This window comes from Globicephala melas, chromosome 10 (assembly GCF_963455315.2).
Source record: "Globicephala melas chromosome 10, mGloMel1.2, whole genome shotgun sequence".
Taxonomy (NCBI): domain Eukaryota; kingdom Metazoa; phylum Chordata; class Mammalia; order Artiodactyla; family Delphinidae; genus Globicephala; species Globicephala melas.
The window spans coordinates 74,809,771-74,829,121 of record NC_083323.1 but is presented as its reverse complement, the minus strand read 5'-3'; the positions used below and the strand labels follow the sequence as shown (position 1 = coordinate 74,829,121).

The 19,351-nt window shown below is 37.2% G+C and overlaps 1 protein-coding gene across 1 annotated transcript in view; it reads right to left on the bottom strand.

The window, feature by feature from the left end:
- Positions 1-19,351, bottom strand: part of CPNE8 (copine 8) — a 246,164-nt gene that overhangs the window by 11,803 nt on the left and 215,010 nt on the right. Inside the window, exons 13-14 of the mRNA XM_060306321.1 lie at positions 3,191-3,293; positions 1,629-1,686 (exon numbers count right to left, since the gene is read on the bottom strand). Coding sequence (XP_060162304.1) covers positions 1,629-1,686; positions 3,191-3,293 — 161 coding nt within the window. The remainder of the gene's footprint in view (positions 1-1,628; positions 1,687-3,190; positions 3,294-19,351) is intronic.

Sequence of the window (19,351 nt, the reverse complement as noted above, 5' to 3'; positions counted from 1 at the left end):
GAAGTCAGAGAGGGAAATGATGAATTTTCATACCTCAAGGTTTTGATAAATAATTCACTGGGAACAAAAAAATTGAGGAAAATAAATAGGTGTGGCAGTTGTAAGAAGGTAGTACCCAAATAGCTGTGCCTACTGCTTTGAATAGGAATTTATGACCAGAAATATACATAGGAAGAGTCAGTGGCTCTCTATTTACACATTATGCATGGGAGCTGTTGGGGAACAAGTGACAGGGCTTACACCTAACAACGGCCTTCCATAGGAGTCTGGGAGACCTGGAATGTACCCAACGAGAAGTGCATACTTGAGAGGCAAAAGCAAATTAGTAACTGAAGAAGAAATCATGAGTTATTTTAACCTAGCAATCAGTGAAGTTTGTGAACCACAGTCTGTCACTGCTCAATGCAGATGACCAAGTACACAAAGTGTTAACAAGAAAGATGTGTCTTAGCTTTCCTGACTCCATAGTGGTATCTCAGATTCATGCCTGATGGACAATGTAAACAGATGTAAATATTCAGAGACACAGAAAATATTAGCAGGAGCTAAAATGACTTCTGCTTCAGAAACTGGAAGATTATAATGATATAAAGTGTGACCAGCCAAGCATGGAATCAAAGGAAAGAATTTTCAGGATCAGCAATATAACTGCTTGTGTTGTTTTACCTGAGACTGAGAGATCTATACTATCCTTATGGAGGAGGCACTGGTGGTTAAACAAGAATCATCCTAGTGATGATCATACAAAAATTAACCACCTATGTGCCTAAATTAACCTGTAGCATACCAAAAGTTGTTCCAAATATTCTAAAATTATTCTCATTTCTAAAGTTCCAAGCTAAATACTGTCATCATTAATGTAAAAACACCTGAGCAAGGTGAATGTTCTGTGGTTATGCAGTTGATGTCTAGCATAGAGTTCTCTTAAAGGAATTCATCAGGTGACGAGGAATAGGCTATCCTTAGAGAAGTTTACCCAGATCAGTAGTCACACAAACACCCGTCACACTAACTGGCATTTGAAGATGGCTTGAGCCCAAACAGAAAAGTACCCAATAAGTGAATTTAGCATAATTGTATAAAGTCTCATTAAATTTCAGATGGTCAATTCCATTTTCATTTTACTTTGCTCTTTCATATGACAGAACTTAAATATTTATAAAGATAATGTCTATCAACTAGCCAAGGTCTGAAAATCCATTATTATGCTTGTGTTAATATTTCTATTTTACAACCTAGTGGTTTATTAATTTAGTGCTCATCCTTAAAAGTTTTTAGGGAATCCAGAGTGTATTTTGCCTTGGGAACAAAAATTCAATTTATCACTTGGTCTTAAGAAATATTTTGAGGTACACACCATCTCTAATAAAACAGAAAGCTACATGTTGAATTATCCTATACTACAGAGATAATGTCCTACTCAGAAGACATCCTTTTAATTTACTCACCTTTATTGGACTCCATCATGTAATATCTATATTTATGTCTATATGTACATGGACACTGTATACAAATCCATATGCACACTCACATCCTTATATGCAAAAATAGAGTGATAGAAACCTAGGTGCATAATGAGTCAGATTAAATAAACTCCTAAGGAATACTATTGAAATTTTATTACTCACCATCAAATTCTGCTGGCCCAACACCTACTATAATTATTGACATTGGAAGTTTTGAAGCCTTCAAAGAGAACACACAGTTCACAATTAAGAAACTGAATTGAGAAAACAACTAAGAATTAAGAAGAAAAAAATATCCTGAGCTTTGATATTTTTCACAGATGTTCATTAAAATAATTTTGAACATATTTAAATTAACACAGAATAATATACTTGATTCCACTCTTATCCTTTCTGAACTCTGTACATACGCTAATTCAGTGGGATGTTCTTCAGGAATGACCAGTCTGAGCATCTGCTTTCACTTGCTATTCTCAGACAAAATATTCCTAAGCTGATTCTGGGTACCTTTGGTCTCTTTTTCCATGTTCTCTCTCCACTCAAAAATGTTTCAGTTGTTAAAAGGGAAAAAAAGGTACCATATTTGTGAAAAAGTAGTACTCTATTTCATTTATAGCTATGGTTAGGAAAAGCAATTTTCATAGTAAATGAATGCATACAAATGATAATTATAGAAAGTTATTATTAGTATGATAAAATAATTTTATGGTAAGAATATAAGATCCACCAACAGGTAGGTGGAACAGGAAAGCAACCACATCTTCAGCTGTGAAGGTCACTAAATTATGAATAACTGTTCCTCAGTGCATGTCCTGTTAGTTTAAACCTAAATTACTAAGTCCATATTTTAAAGAGCATGCTAAGGCCACTGATCAGAACATAAAGGAAATCAGGACAAATCCAACCCAGTGTGTCTAGTCAAAACCAAATAAACAAACAAGTAAATGTGCAAGATTCTACCTCTCTTCCTTTTTGTGTTTGGTTTTCCTAAGTGTATGTCTATAAACATTTGATTTTTTTCCCACATGTAACTATTTTTTTATCACACAAAAAGCTAATTATATTTTCCCTATGCTATTAATAATTATGAAGTATGATAAACAATTTTTTCACACAGCCCATTTTTACAAATGTCTATTTTGTGTCAAACATTGCTAAACCTGAGTATAGAAAGGTAAGTAAAAACAGATATAATTTTAGAGGTTGCAGTCTAGTAAATATAGATGTTATAAATTATAGTCTAATAAAGAAGAAAATGGATCATAAATATAACACATAATTAGGAATAATGAGAAAAATGGATTTTGAATCAATGCTAGTCCTTATCCAGTTCTATAAATATAGAAATTAGCACAGTTCTCCTGTAACTATTACTGTAAATGTAAATGTTAAAGAAATATTCTGTACAAATTGTACAAACTATATACAAGCACATCAAACTAATCAAGATAAACACAGTCATGCAGATGAAGGTGATGCTATTATTTATTTTATTTTAATTTTTTGGAAATAATTTTGTTACAACCCAATTATTCACACCTCTTAGTTTGGTCCTTATGGATGAATGCTACAAATGTGTGTGAGTTTTCTCGATAATGCAATTGGCTGCAAAGGCATGGGCATTTTGTTTCACTCTTAAGTCAACTAACTAGACTCTAGTTAGTCAACCTAAGTAGCACCATGCATTCAGTTAGCCAGCCCAAGACCGAATGACTCCTACTTACATTAACTATGGACTCCTTAGTTTGAGCCATATCTGAGATAACGCCGTCTGTCACAATCAGTAGCACAAAATACTGGGAGCCATCCTTTACAGAAGAAGCATATCTGAAAGGCAAAGAAAAGGTAAAGAATGCCACAAAGTAAAACATTTCCTCTCGACATGATAGTTGCTAAATATAACTTGGAATAGCCAACAAACATTTTAATCTCAAGAAAATATTTAAACATATCTTAAGAGCTTATATATGAAAACTCTCAAATATGCATTTTTTTCTGAAATAGCACACTAGAATAACAGCAACATTACTGCATGCTGGCACAAAGAAATGCCTGGCTGTCTTAGAAATTCATTCACTAATAAAAGGTGAGCTGGATGGTATGTTAGCACAGAGGAATGGCTACAGCTTTTGGAAATAGACATAATGGCTAAGCAACATATTATGTGTATGATCTTCAGTATAACATTACATAAGCTATCTGAACTTTATTTTCTCATCTTTAAAATCAAGATAATGCAACTTTGTATTGTTAATAAAGAAATTTCATGTATGGTAGTAAATATTTATACAGTTATATAACTGGTAGATTTTATATATGGTAGATTATATAAGTGATTATGATTTTTGTTTTGGAACTATATAGCAGTGATGATTGCCCAACATTGTGAATATGCTGAATGTCACTGAACTGTAAACTTAAAAATGGTTGGTTTTATGTCATGTGAATTTCACCTTAATAAAAAAAATGCAACAGAAGAAACATTTTTTGACATAGCTATAGTTCCAATTCTTAATACGTGTTAAATTGGTGAAAGATGGGAAGGAGAATTATAGCAAACAAAGACAAAAATTAGGTATGTAATAAGAACATATTCTAGTACTGAATTCTCACCAAATAATACTCAGACATTTAGAGGAGAATTTTATGACTATATTTTATCTCTTTTTTTCCATTGTGTTCTACCATTATGGGTATCTAGATTATATTCTCAATAGAATGAGTTTTATGATTTTTAGTACATAACTAGTATGCCGGTCATATCTAGTAATGAGCAAGCACTGTGGTGCTTGCAGGAAATAAATAGTTAACAAGAAGACTTTGGTCTACTTTCATAAAAAATCATCAAGTAAATCACAGAAAAATTGATTTCAAGAAACTTCTTTTGATTACCAATGAAAAATTTTCAGTACCTGATGGACTCTAAATAATAAATTTTTAACAGTTTGGGGAAAAACCAATAGCATAATATGACAGGGAAAAACTTATTTCTTGTAAAGCAGAATTTATAACTATATGAACAAGAAAATATTTACAACTTTGCCATAGACAAGAGAAACTAATAATTGCTCATGCTGTTAATAAAATGATTGGTAATTTTATAGATTGATGAAGATAATACAGCAAGTGATATGTTCATACACTGAGGAGTCAGTTAAAAATAGCATTGAACTTGTTCTACAACATATAGTCAAAAATGCTCTCACAATGTTGAACAATTGATCTTCGACACTAAGGAATTTGTATTAATTTGATGGTAACACAGCAATGAAAAAATCCAAAGCAGGTATGAACCTACTCTCCTATTTTATGCTTAAATATTTTTTCTTAAGAAAAGATGTAAGATAATCTCCCTCAGGAATTCATTTTTTAATTTTTAAATACCCATTATTTTTAAAAAGCATTTTTTACTGACTATGCTTCAAAAACATATGGATTATATTTCATGTGATTAACAGGAGGTTATAAATAGTGAGAAAAACTTCTATGAGTACAACTCTATGGCTTTTATGCTTTTCATACCAAATGATGTGTTGAAAGTGGTGAGAAGATGGAAAGTTGAGCATTATGCAATCTTATGAATATCACTTCAAGTGGCTTAATTGATTCTTTTTCTGGGGGGGATGTTTACTTTTTTAAAATTAATTTTTATAGGAGTAGATTTGAATTACAATGCTGTGTTAGTTTCTGCTGTACAGCAAAGTGAATCAATTATACATATATATATATATATATATATATATCCATTCTTTTTTAGATTCTTTTCCCATGTAGGTCATTACACACTATTGTGTTGAGTTCCCTGTGCTATACAGTAGATTCTCTTTTTTTTTTTTTTTTTTTTTGCGATACGCGGGCTTCTCACTGTCGTGGCCTCTTCCGTTGTGGAGCACAGGCTCCGGACACATAGGCTCAGCGGCCGTGTCTCACGAGCCCAGCCGCTCCGCGGAATGTGGGATCTTCCGGGATCGGGACACGAACCCGTGTCCTCTGCAACAGCAGGCGGACTCTCAACCACTGCGCCACCAGGGAAGCCCTATTCTCTTTTTTTTTTAAATTAATTAATTAATTTTTATTTTCGGCTGCCTTGGGTCTTTGTTTCTGTGCTTGGGCTTTTCTCTAGTTGCGGTGAGCAGGGGCTACTCTTCATTGCGGTGTGCAGCCTTCTCATTGGGTGGCTTCTCTTGTTGCAGAGCATGGGCTCTAGGCGTGTGGGCTTCAGTAGTTGTGGCACTCAGGCTCAGTAGCTGTGGCTTGCAGGCTCTAGAGCGCAGGCTCAGTAGCTGTGGTGCATGGGCTTAGCTGTTCCATGGCATGTGGGATCTTCCCGGACCAGGGCTCGAACCCGTGTCCCCTGCACTGGCAGGTGGATTCTTAACCACTGTGCCACCAGGGAAGTCCCTACAGTAGCTTCTTATTAGTTATATATTTTATATATAGTAGTGTGTATGTGTCAACCCCAATCTCACAATTTTTTCTCTCCCTCACCTTTCCCCCTTGGTAACTGTAAGTTTATTTTCTACGTCTGTGACTCTATTTCTGCTTTGTAAATAAGTCCATTTGTACTATTTTTTTTAGATGCAACATATAAGAAATATCATATATTTGTTTTTCTCTGCTTGACTTACTTCACTCAGAATGACAATCTCTAGGTCCATCCATGTTGCTGCCAATAATATTATTTCATTCTTTTTTACGGCTGAGTAATATTCCATTGCATATATGTTCCACATCTTCTTTCTCCATTCTTCCATCAATGGACATTTAGGTTGCTTCCATGTCCTGGTTATTGTAAATAGTGCTGCAATAATCATTGGGTTGCATGTATCTTTTTGAATTATGGTTTTCTTGGGATATATGCCCAGGAGTGGGATTGCTGGATCATATGGTAACTCTATTTTTAGTTTTTTAAGGAATCTCTATAGTGTTCTCCATAGTGGCTGTACAAATTTACATTCTCATCAACAATGTAGGAGGGTTCCCATTTCTCCACACCTTCTCCAGAATTTATTGTTTGTAGATTTTTTTGGATGACGGCCATTCTGAATGGTGTCAGGTGATACCTCATTGTAGTCTGATTTGCATTTCTCTAGTAATTAGTGATGTTGAGCATTTTTTCATGTGCCTTTTGGCCATCTGTATGTCTTCTTTACAGAAATGTCTTATTAGATCTTGTGCCCATTTTTTGATTGGGTTGTTTGTTTTTTGATATTGAGCTGCATGAGCTATTTATATATTTTGGTGATTAATCCATGGTCAGTCACTTCATTTGCAAATGTTGTGCTGGCCAAAAAGTTCATTCGGGTTTTTCCATAAGATATTTTCTCCCTATCTGTGGGTTGTCTTTTCATTTTGGTTATGGTTTCCATTGCTGTGCAAAAGCTTTTAAGTTTAATTAGGTCCCATTTGTTTATTTTTGTTTTTCTTTTCATTACCCTAGGAGGTGGGTCAAAAAGATCTTGCTGCGATTTATTTCAAAGTGTGTTCTACATATGTTTTCCTCTAAGAATTATAGTATCTGGTCTTACATTTAGGTCTTTAATCCATCTTGAGTTTCTTTTTCTGTATGGTGTTAGGGAATATTCTAATTTCATTGGTTTACATGTAGCTGTCCAGTTTTTCCAGCACCACTTACTGAAGAGACTGTCTTTCTCCATTGTATATTCTTGCCTCCTTTGTCACAGATTAGGTGACCATAGGTATGTGGGTTTATCTCTGGACTTTCTATCCTGTTCCATTGATCTATATTTCTGTTTTGATTAATGTAGCTTTGTAGTATAGTCTGAAGTCAGGGAGCCTGATTCTTCCAGCTCCGTTTTTCTTTCTCAAGATTGCTTTGGCAATTTAGGGTCTTTTGTGTCTCCATACAAATTGTAAATTTTTTTGTCTAATTCTGTGAAAAATGCTATTGGTAATTTGGTAGGGATTGCAATGAATCTGTAGACTGCCTTGGGTAGTATAGTTATGTTGACAATATTGATTCTTCCAATCCAAGAACATGGTATATCTCTCCATCTGTTTGTGTGATCTTTGATTTCTTTCATCAGTATCTTATAGTTTTCTGAGTACAGGTCTTTTTCCTCCTTAGGTTTATTCCCAGGTATTTTATTCTTTTTGATGGGATGATAAATGGGATTGTTTCCTTAATTTCTCTTTCTAATAATTCATTGTTAGTGTATAGGAATGCAAGAGATTTCTGTGTATTAATTTTGTATCCTGTAACTTTACCACACTCATTGATAAGCTCTAGTAATGTTCTGGTAGCATCTTTAGGATTTTCTATGTATAGTATCATGTCATCTGAAAACAGTGATGGTTTTATTTCTTCTTTTCCAATTTGTATTTCTTGTATTTCTTTTTCTTTTCTGGTTGCCTTGGCTAGGGCCTCCTAAACTAGGTTGAATAAAAGTGGCAAGATGGACATCCTTATCTTGTTCCTTATCTTAGAGGAAATGCTTTCAGTTTTTTACCATTGAGAATAATGTTTGCTGTGGGTTTGTCATATATGAACTTAATTATCTTGAGTTAGGTTCCCTCTATGCCCACTTTCTAGAGTGTTTTCATCATAAATGGGTGTTAAATTTTGTTGAAAGCTTTTTCTGCATCTCCTGAGATGATCATATGAATTTTATTCTTCAGTTTGTTAATGTGGTGTATCACATTATTTGTGTTTATTGAAGAATCTTTGCATCTCTGGATAAATTCCACCTGATCATAGTGCATGACTCCTTTAATGTGCTGTTTGATTTGGCTTGCTAGTATTTTGTTGAGGATTTCTGTGTCTATGTTCATCAGTGATATTTGAGCCTGTAATATTCTTTTTTTGATACCTTTGGTTTTGTGTCAGGTTGATGGTGGCCGTGTATAATGAGCTTGTGAGTGTTCCTTCCTCTGCAATTTTTGAGAATTGTTTCAGAAGGATAGGTGTTAACTCTTTTCTAAATGTGTGACAGAATTCACCTGTGAAGCCATCTGGTCCTAGACTTTTGCTTATTGGAAGTTTTTAAAGCACAATTTCAATTTCCATATTTGTGATTTGTGTGTTTATATTTTCTATTTCTTCCTGATTCAGTCTTGGTAGGTTGTGCATTTCTAAGAATTCGTCCATTTCTCCTAGGTTGACCATTTTATTGTCATAGAGCTGCTTGTAGTAGTTTCTTATGATCCTTTGTATTTCTGTGGTGTCCATTGCAACTTCTCCTTTTTCATTTCTAATTTTATTGATTTGAGTCCTCTCCCTTTTTCTTGATGTGTCTGGCTAAAGTTTTATCAATTTTGTTTATCTTCTCAAAGAACCAGCTTTTAGTTTCATTTATCTTTGTATTGTTTTCTCCATCTCTATTTATTTCTGTTCTTTATAATTTCTTTTCTTCTACTAACTTTAGGTTTTGTTTGTTCTTCTTTCTCTTGTTGCTTTATGTGTAAGGATAGGTTGTTAATTTGAGATTTTTCTTGTTTCCTGAGGTAAGATTGTATTGCTATAAACTTCCAAGAACTGCTTTTTCCAAGTCCCATACATTTTGTATTGTCATGTTTTCATTGTCAATTTTCCCTAGGTATTTTTTGATTTCCTGTTTGATTTCTTTAGTAATCCATTGGTTGTTTAGTAACATATTGTTTAGCCTCCATGTGTTTGTGTTTTTTTTACCTTTTTTCCCTGTAGGTGATTTCTACTCTCATAGTGTTGTGGTCAGAAAAATGCTTTATGATTCTGAATTTTTAAATTTACCAAGGCTTGATTTGTGGCCCAAGATGTGATCTTTCTTGGAGAATGTTCCATGTGCACTTGAGAAGAATGTATATTCTGCTGCTTTAGGATGGAATGTCACATAGATATCAATTAAGTCTATCTGGTCTAATGTGTCATTTAAGGCTTGGGTTTCCTTATTAATTTCCTGTCTGGATAATCTGTCCATTGGTGTAAGTGGGGTGTTAAAGTCCCCCACTATTATTGCGTTACTGTTGATTTCCCCTTTTATGGATGTTAGCATTTGCCCTATATATTGAGGTGCTCCTATGTTGGGTGCATATATATATTTACAATTGCTCTATCTTCTTCTTGGATTGATCCCTTGATCATTATGTAGTGTCCTTCCTTGTCTCTTGTAACAGTATTTTAGAGTTTATTTTCTCTGATATGAGTATTGCTACTCCAGCTTTGATTTCTATTTTCATGGAAAATCTTTTTCTATCCTCTCACTTTCAGTCTTTATGTGTCCCTAGGTCTGAAGTGGGTCTCTTGTAGACAGCATAATATGGGTCTTGTTTGTATATCTATTCATCCAATCTATGTCTTTTGGTTAGAGCATTTAATCCATTTACATTTAAGGTATTTATTGATATGTATGTTCCTATTGCCATTTTCTTACTTGTTTCAGATTTGTTTTCGTAGGTCTTTTTTCTTATCTTCCTCTTTTGTTCTCTTCTCTTGTGGTTTTATGACCATCTTTAGTGTTGTGTTTGGGATGCTTTCTCTTTTTTGTGTGTGTATCTTTTGTAGTTTTTTAGTTTACTGTTCCCATGAAGTTTGGATATAGCAATCTGTATAGGTACAAGCTTGTTTTAAGATGCTGGTGTCTTTCCCACCTAGAAAAGTTCATTTAGCATTTGTTGTAAAGCTGGTTTGGTGGTTCTGAATTCTCTTAGCTTTTGCTTGTCTGTAAAGCTTTTGATTTCTCCATCAAATCAGCTCGGTGGTTTGTGGCCACCTGGAGGGGTGGGATAGGGAGGGCGGGAGGGAGGGAGATGCAAGAGGGAAGAGATATGGGAACATATGTATATGTATAACTGATTCACTTTGTTATAAAGCAGAAACTAACACACCATTGTAAAGAAATTATACTCCAATAAATATGTTTTAAAAATCTAAATGAGAGACTTTTTGGGTAGCACATTCTTGGTTGTAGGTTTTTCCTTTTCATCACTTGAAGTATATTGTGCCACTCCTTTCTGGCCTGCAGAATTTCTGCTGAAAAACCTGTTGATAACCTCATGGGGATTCCCTTGTATGTTATTTGTTGCTTTTCCCTTGTTGTTTTTAATATTTTTTCTTTGCCTTTAATTTTTGTTAGTTTGATTAATATGTGTCTCAGCATGTTCTTCCTTGGGTTCATCCTCTCTGGGACTCTCTATGCTTCCTGGACTTGAGTAAGTGTTTCTCATGTTAGGGAATTTTTCGGTCATATTATCTTCAGATATATTCTCGGGCCCTTTCTCTTTCTTCTCTCCTTCTGGAACCCCTATAATGTGAATGTTGGCATGTTTAATATTGTCCCAGAAGTGTCTGACACTGTCCTCATTTCATTCTTTTTTTCTTAAAAAAATTTTTTTTTAGATTGAAGTGTATTTGATTTACAATGTTGTGCCAATCTCTGCTGTACAGCAAAGTGACTCAGTTATACACATATATACATTCTTTTTTTATATTCTTTTCTATTATGGTTTATCACAGGATATTGAATATAGTTCCCTGTGCTATACATTAGGACCTTGTTGTTTATACATTCTTTTTTCTTTATTCCGTTCTGTGGCAGTGATTTCCATCACTTTGTCTTCCAGCTCACTTATTCATTGTTCTCCTACATTTATTCTTATACTGATTCTTCCTAGTGTATTTCAGTTACTGTATTGTTCATCTCTGTTTGTCCTTTAAATCACACTCCTTCTTAAACATTTCTTGCATTATCTCGATCTGTGACTCCATTCTTTTTTGAGATCTTGCATTATCTTTACTATCATTACTATTAATTCTTTTTCAGGTAGATTGCCTATCTCCTCTTCATTTAGTTGTTCTTGTGGGTTTCTACCTTTTTCCTTCATTTGTACCAATTTCTCTGTCATCTCATTTCATCTAACTTACTGCGTTTGTGGTCTCCTTTCCACAGGCCTGCAGGATAATAGTTCCTCTTGCTTCTGGTGTCTGCCCCTTGGTGGGTGAGGTTGGTCCAGGGACTTTTGCAGGCTTCTTGGTGGGATGGACTGGTGTCTGCCCTCTGGTGGGTGGAGCTGGGGCCATGTCAAAGGGTGTGTTTTGAGGTGGCTGTGAGCTCAGTACAACTTTAGGTAGCCTGTCTTCTGTTGGATGAGGCTGGCTTCCTATTTTGTTGGTTGTTTGGCCTGAGGCTTTCCAGCACTGGAGCTTGCAGGTTGTTGGGAGGGGTTGTGTCTTGGTGCTGAAATTTTGGCCTCCTGGAGAGCTCACTCTGATCAATATTCCCTGGGGCTTCTGCTACCAGTGTCCTTGCCCTCATAGTGAACTATAGTCAACACTTTGCACCCCAGGATACCCTCCAAGACCCCTAAGTAGGGGTAGCCCAGGTTCCTATGGAGGTACTTTGTGCTGGGTCCCAGTGCACGTGAGACCTTTGTACACCCTCAAGATTGGAGTCTCTGTTTCCCCCAGCCCTGTAGAGCTCTTGCACTCAAGCCCCACTGGCTTTCAAGTCTTAGTGCTCTGGGGGTTCTTCCTCTCGATTCAAGACCCTCAGACTGTCTTGGGAGGGTTATTTTTATGTGGGAACATCCCTGTGTAGCCTGTGCAGGTTAAATATATTTTGGTGCAAGCATGGTTTTTAGTATAGATGACTGCCACCTTTTCCCTCAGTGTATGCTGGCCATTATCCCCTTGATAGGAGATGTGACTGATATTGTGGTGACCAGACCCTGCACTGGATATTGAGCAGGGCCTCCCTTTTGCTCTGTGGTTGTCACTGCCGTGTTAGAGGTTGGGTTTGCTCCACATTTGTTGGAGTAGAGGCCCCAAGATCTGTTTCTTAGCTGTGTTTCTGATCTGCAGTGTGAGGTAGGCAGGATTGGATCACTCCCACTGGGAGGAAAGCCACTGAATATTCCTCTGGAGTTGTTCACCTGTGGGTGTGCTCTGTCATGTCACTTTTCACCCTTTGTGCAAGTTCTCAGATTACACTGTTGTTGGCACTGCTCTTGGCCTTTCCTTAACTGTGGGTATGCCTACAATTGGCCCTGGTGTCTTTCATATGTTTTCACCAGGCCATCAGTGTAGGTCCACTGAAGTCAGGTCCCAGGATTGCAGTAATCATGGGTCTGGACACCCTGTGGTCAGCTCAGACTCTAGCCTGGTACAACCCTGGCATGTATGTTCCCACAAAGTCTACAGCTGCTAAAGCTAGACCCGTCTTTTCTGTGGGAGCACTTGTTGTCCATTCAGATGTTCTGTAGGCACTGAGTTTACAAAGCCAGTTGCAGGGGTGTCAATTCACAGTTTGCACAGCTGCCAGGAGAGATTTCAGCTTTTCTTCCTTAATTGCATGGCCTCTGGGGCTTAGCCATGGTTTCAGTGCCACCTATCTGTGTGGGCCACTCACAGGCGTCTGCTCCTGAGGCTTTCCAGAGCACATGAGTCCACCCAGTGAAGAGAGGGCGCAGAGGAGGCAGCAGATGGGGTTGTGGGAGCCCATATGGGAATGGGTCATGCAGGGGAGCCGGCAGCCATGGGAGTGAGAGAGCCAGCTGGTGGCCTCAGGTATGAGAGAGCTGGCCCTGGTAGGAACAGAGTATGCTGGGGTGGGTATGCTAGGGTATGGTGGCCAACAGTGCAAGAGAGTCAACTCTGGCAGGAGCCCTTCCTAGTGCCTGGAGAGGCAGGGGCCGGCATGTGGGGAGAGAGGATGCAATGGTAGCCCCACCCATTTTGTGTCATTCAACAATGGCACTTCATTTATATTGCAGTCTGGGTTTCTTCTACAAGCATTCCCAGTTGTGGATTTCCTCACTCCCATCCCCTCAGGCTGTCTCGTTGCGGCCAACATCATTCTTCTCCCCAGGTTTGCTCTCCAAATCCCAAGTTCCAGTACCCAGCCCCCTTCTGCACTGGTGGATGCACGTCTCAGCCTGGGGCATGCAGGGCTGTGGCACAGACTATCTGTGTAGGTCTCACTGTGTCCTGTTTGTCACAGACTGGTTGCTGCACTTTCCTCTGGTAGTCCCTGAAGCTTCCCATCTGTTCCAACTGATCTCCCCACCAGTGAGGGGGCTTCCCTGGATGCAGGAACCTCTCCTCTCCTTCAGCTCCCTGCCCAGGGCTGCAGGTCCCTTTCCACTTCCTCTCCTCTTCCTTTTCTCTTATTTCGTCCTACCCAGTTACATGGGGATCTTTCTTGTCCTTTTAGGTGTCTGAGGTCCTCTTCCAGTGTTCATGTGGTGCTCCGTGAGAACTGTTCCCTTTTTAGATGTATTCTTGATGTATTTGTGAGGAGAGATGAACTCCATGTCCTCCGACTTCTCCACCATCTTGGCAGAGTCAGATTGGGGCCCCAGGTTCAGCTCCAGAAGCCCACTTTGATGCAAGTAAGCCTTCAGCCTCTTCGATGGCCTCTGGGGCAAGGCACTGCTCCACTGTGCGAGTGGGGAGAGAAGTGAGTCTTCCACCTGGGGGCATTTACTTCTTATTTCTCTTTCAACACTTCTTGTTACCTCTTGAGAAAGTCTCAGTTGTTGTTACTATGTCTTTTTGCCCGCAGCTTTATTGAGGTATAATTGGTATACAAAAAACTGCACATAATTAAGATAAGCAATTTGCTGTGTTTCAACATATGTATATACTCATTTTACCATCAAAACAATCAAGGTAATAAACATATCCATTAGCCCCATTTCCCTGTGTCCCTTTCTGTGTGTGTGTGTGTGTGTGTGTGTGATTCAATCGCATTATTTGTTATGGTTCTGTACAGGCTTTCTATGTCTTCCTGATTCATTCTTGGTAGGTTGTAACTTTCTAGGAGTTTATTCATTTATTCTAAGTTTTCCAATTTGTTGGAGTCCAATTGTTTGTAATAGCCCCTTATAATATTTTTTATTTCTGTGACTTCAGTTGTAATGTCTGCTCTTTCATTTCTGATTTTATTTACTTGAGTCATTTTTCTGCTTAGTCTAGCTAAAGGTTTGTTGATTTTATTTATATTTAAAAAAACCCAACTCTTAGCTTTGCCAGTTTCTTTCTATTGTATTCCTAGTCTCTATTCCATTTATTTCTGCTCTAATTTTTATTTAATTTTAATTATTATTTCCTTCCTTCCATTAACTTGTGCTTAGCTTGTTGTTCTTTTCCTATTTCCTTGAGGTATAAACCTAGGTCATTTGAGATTTTTCTTCTTTTTAAAAATGTTGTCTTATCATTATAATTTTCCCTCTTAGTACTGATCACACCCCAAAAAAATAGTACAGTAGTATACAGTATACCATAACTTTTGGTATATTGTGTTTTCATTTTTCTCATGATATTTTCTAATTTCCTTTTTGATTTCTTTGACCCAATGATCACTCAAGAGTGTGTTCATTTCCATTTGTTTGTGAGTTTTGTGATTTATTTTTGTTATTGTTTTTTTTCCATTGTGTTCAGAAAAGATACTCAGAATGACATCAATCTTCTTACATTTAATGAGACTTGTTTTGTGACTCAGCATATGATCTATCCTAGAGAATGTTCCATGTATGCTTGAAAAGAATATATATTCTGTTGCTATTGAATGGAATGTTCTGTATATGTCAACTAGGTTCCATCTGGTCTAGAGCATTACTCAAATTTGCTGTTTCCTTATTTATTTTCGGCCTGGGTGATCTATTCATTACTGAAAGTGGGTAGTGAAGCCTTCTAATACTATTGTATTGATGTCTATTTCTCCCTTCAGATATGTCGATTAAAAAAATATGCTTAGGGGGCTTCCCTGGTGGCGCAGTGGTTGAGAGTCTGCCTGCCGATGCAGGGGACACGGGTTCGTGCCCCGGTCTGGGAAGATCCCACATGCCGTGGAGTGACTGGGACCGTGAGCCATGGCCGCTGGGCCTGTGTGTCCAGAGCCTGTGCTCCACAACGGGAGAGGCCACAATGGTGAGAGGCCCGCGTACCGCAAAAAAAAAAAAAAAAAAAGCTTAGGTTCTTTGATGCTTGATCTATACATATTTATAATTATTATGTCATCCTGTTGTATTGACCCTTTAAAATTTTTGTTCTTTTTAATAAAAATTGTATTTAAGGTGTACAACATGATGATTTGATACACATATACACAGTGAAATAATTACTACAGTCAAGCATGATAACATATCATGATGTCACATAGTTATCATATTTTTTGGGGTGTGATCAGTGTACTTGAAATTTACCCTTTTAGCAAATTTCCAGCATTCAGTGAAGTATTTATTATAGTCATCATACAATATATGAGATCTCTACACATATTCATCCTATGTAATGCAACTTTGTACCCTGTGACCAATAATATCTCCCCATTCCCTTTACCTCTCCACCTCTGTTAACCACTGTTCTAAAACTCTGCTTCTATGTATTCAGCATTAAAAATTCTACATATAAGTGAGATGATGTAGTTTTTCTCTTTCTGTGTCTGGCTTATTTCACCTAGTATAACATCCTTCAGGTTCATCAATGTTGCAAATGACAAGCTAAAAAATATATATATATATATAAAAAATTATATAAAATGATATATATCACATAAATTGACCCTTTTATTATGTAATGACCTTTGTCTGTTGTGACTTTTTTTTTGTGGTATGCAGGCCTCTCACTGTTGTGGCCTCTCCCGTTGCGGAGCACAGGCTCCAGATGGGCAGGCTCAGCAGCCATGGCTCATGGGCCTAGCTGCTCTGTGGCATGTGGGATCTTCCTGGACTGGGGCACAAACCCATGTCCCCTGAATCGGCAGGCAGACTCTCAACCACTGTGCCACCAGGGAAGCCCTGTTATGACATTTTTGACTTAAAGTTTATTTTGTCTAGGTATAGCTGCCCTTGCCTTCTCTCTTTTGGTTACCATTTTCATGGAGTATCTTTCTATCCATTCCTCATTTTCAACCTATGTACGTCTTAATTCGAAGTTGAGTCTCTCATAGACAGCATAAAATTGGGTCTTTTTAAGCAAATCTATTCACCTACTTTATGTCTTTTGATTGATGAATTTAATCACTTCTATTTTGGCTTTCTTTTGATTCACCATAAAATATACCTAAGAGAAGGGGAGATATACTCAACCATCAAGAGAGTTAAAGATAGAGCCTGACTAGTCCCCTCCACCAGGAAGCCTACACAACCCACTGAACCAACCTTAGCCACTGGAGACAGACATCAAAAACAGGAGGAACTACGAACCTGCAGCCTGCAAAAAGGAGACCCCAAACACAGTAAGATAAGCAAAATGAGAAGACAGAAAAACACACAGCAGATAAAGGAGCAAGATAAAAATGCACCAGACCTAACAAATGAAGAGGAAATAGGCAGTCTACCTGAAAAATAATTCAGAATAATGATAGTAAGGTTGATCCGAAATCTTGGAGATAGAATGGACAATAGAATGCAAGAATAGAATGCAAGAATAAAATGCAAGAATCAGTTAACAAGGACCTAGAAGAACTAAAGATGAAACAAGCAACGATGAACAACACAATAAATGATATTAAAAGTACTCTAGATGGGATCAATAGCAGAATAACTGAGGCAGAAGAACGGATAAGTGACCTGGAAGATAAAATAGTGGAAATAACTACTGCAGAGCACAATAAAGAAAAAAGAATGAAAAGAACTGAGGACAGTCTCAGAGACCTCTGGGACAACATTAAACGCACCAACATTCAAATTATAGGGGTTCCAGAAGAAGAAGAGAAAAAGAAAGGGACTGAGAAAATATTTGAAGAGATTATAGTTGAAAACTTCCCTAATATGGGAAAGGAAATAGTTAATCAAGTCCAGGAAGCACAGAGAGTCCCATACAGGATAAATACAAGGAGAAATACGCCAAGAAACATATTAATCAAACTGTCAAATATTAAAAACAAAGAAAGCATATTAAAAGCAGCAAGGGAAAAACAACAAATAACACATAAGGGAATCCCCATAAGGTTAACAGCTGATCTCTCAGCAGAAATCCTACAAGCCAGAAGGGAGTGGCAGGACATACTGAAAGTGATGAAGGAGAAAAACCTGCAGCCAAGACTACTGTACCCAGCAAGGATCTCATTCAGATTTGATGGAGAAATTATAACCTTTACAGACAAGCAAAAGCTGAGAGAGTTCAGCACCACCAAACCAGCTTTACAACAAATGCTAAAGGATCTTCTCTAGGCAAGAAACACAAGAGAAGGAAAAGACCTATAATAACGAACCCAAAACAATTTAGAAAATGGGAATAGGAACATACATATCGATAATTACCTTAAATGTAAACGGACTAAATGCTCCCACCAAAAGACACAGATTAGCTGAATGGATACAAAAACAAGACCCTTATATATGCTGTCTACAAGAGACCCACTTCAGACCTAGAGACACATACAGACTGAAAGTAAGGGGATGGAAAAAGATATTCCATGCAAATGGAAACCAAAAGAAAGCTGGAGTAGCAATTCTCATATCAGACAAAATAGACTTTAAAATAAGGACTATTAAAAGAGACAAAGAAGGACACTCCATAATGATCAAGGGATCGATCCAAGAAGAAGATATAACAATTGTAAATATTTATGCACCCAACATAGGAGCACCTCAATACATAAGGCAAATACTAACAACCATAAAAGGGGAAATCGACAGTAACACATTCATAGTAGGGGACTTAAACACCCCACTTTCACCCATGGACAGATCATCCAAAATGAAAATAAATAAGGAAACACAAGCTTTAAATGATACATTAAACAAGATGGACTTAATTGATATTTATAGGACACTCCATCCAAAAACAACAGAATACACATTTTTCTCAAGTGCTCATGGAACATTCTCCAGGATAGATCATATATTCGGTCACAAATCAAGCCTTGGTAAATTTAAGAAAATTGAAATTGTATCAAGTATCTTTTCTGACCATAACGCCATGAGACTAGATATCAATTACAGGAAAAGATCTGTAAAAAATACAAACACATGGAGGCTAAACAATACACTACTGAATAATGAAGTGATCACTGAAGAAATCAAAGAGGAAATCAAAAAATACCTAGAAACAAATGACAATGGAGACACAACGACCCAAAACCTGTGGGATGCAGCAAAAGCAGTTCTAAGGGGGAAGTTTATAGCAATACAAGCCCACCTTAAGAAGCAGGAAACATCTCGAATAAACAACCTAACCTTGCACCTCAAGCAATTAGAGAAAGAAGAACAAAAAAACCCCAAAGCTAGCAGAAGGAAAGAAATCATAAAAATCAGATCAGAAATAAATGAAAAAGAAATGAAGGAAACAATAGCAAAGATCAATAAAACTAAAAGCTGGTTCTTTGAGAAGATAAACAAAATAGATAAACCACTAGCCAGACTCACCAAGACAAAAAGGGAGAAGACTCAAATCAATAGAATTAGAAATGAAAAAGGAGAGGTAACAACTGACACTGCAGAAATAAAAGAGATCATGAGAGATTACTACAAGCAACTCTATGTCAATAAAATGGACAATCTGGAAGAAATGGACAAGTTCTTAGAAACGCACAACCTGCCAAGACTGAATCAGGAAGAAATAGAAAATATGAACAGACCAATCACAAGCACTGAAATTGAAACTGTGATTAAAAATCTTCCAACAAAGAAAAGCCGAGGACCAGATGGCTTCACAGGCGAATTCTATCAAACATTTAGAGAAGAGCTAACACCTATCCTTCTCAAACTCTTCCAAAATATACCAGAGGGAGGAACACTCCCAAACTCCTTCTACGAGGCCACCATCACCTTGATACCAAAACCAGACAAGGATGTCGCAAAGAAAGAAAACTACAGGCCAATATCACTGATGAACATAGATGCAAAAATCCTCAACAAAATACTAGCAAACAGAATCCAACAGCACATTAAAAGGATCATACACCATGATCAAGTGGGGTTTATTCCAGGAATGCAAGGATTCT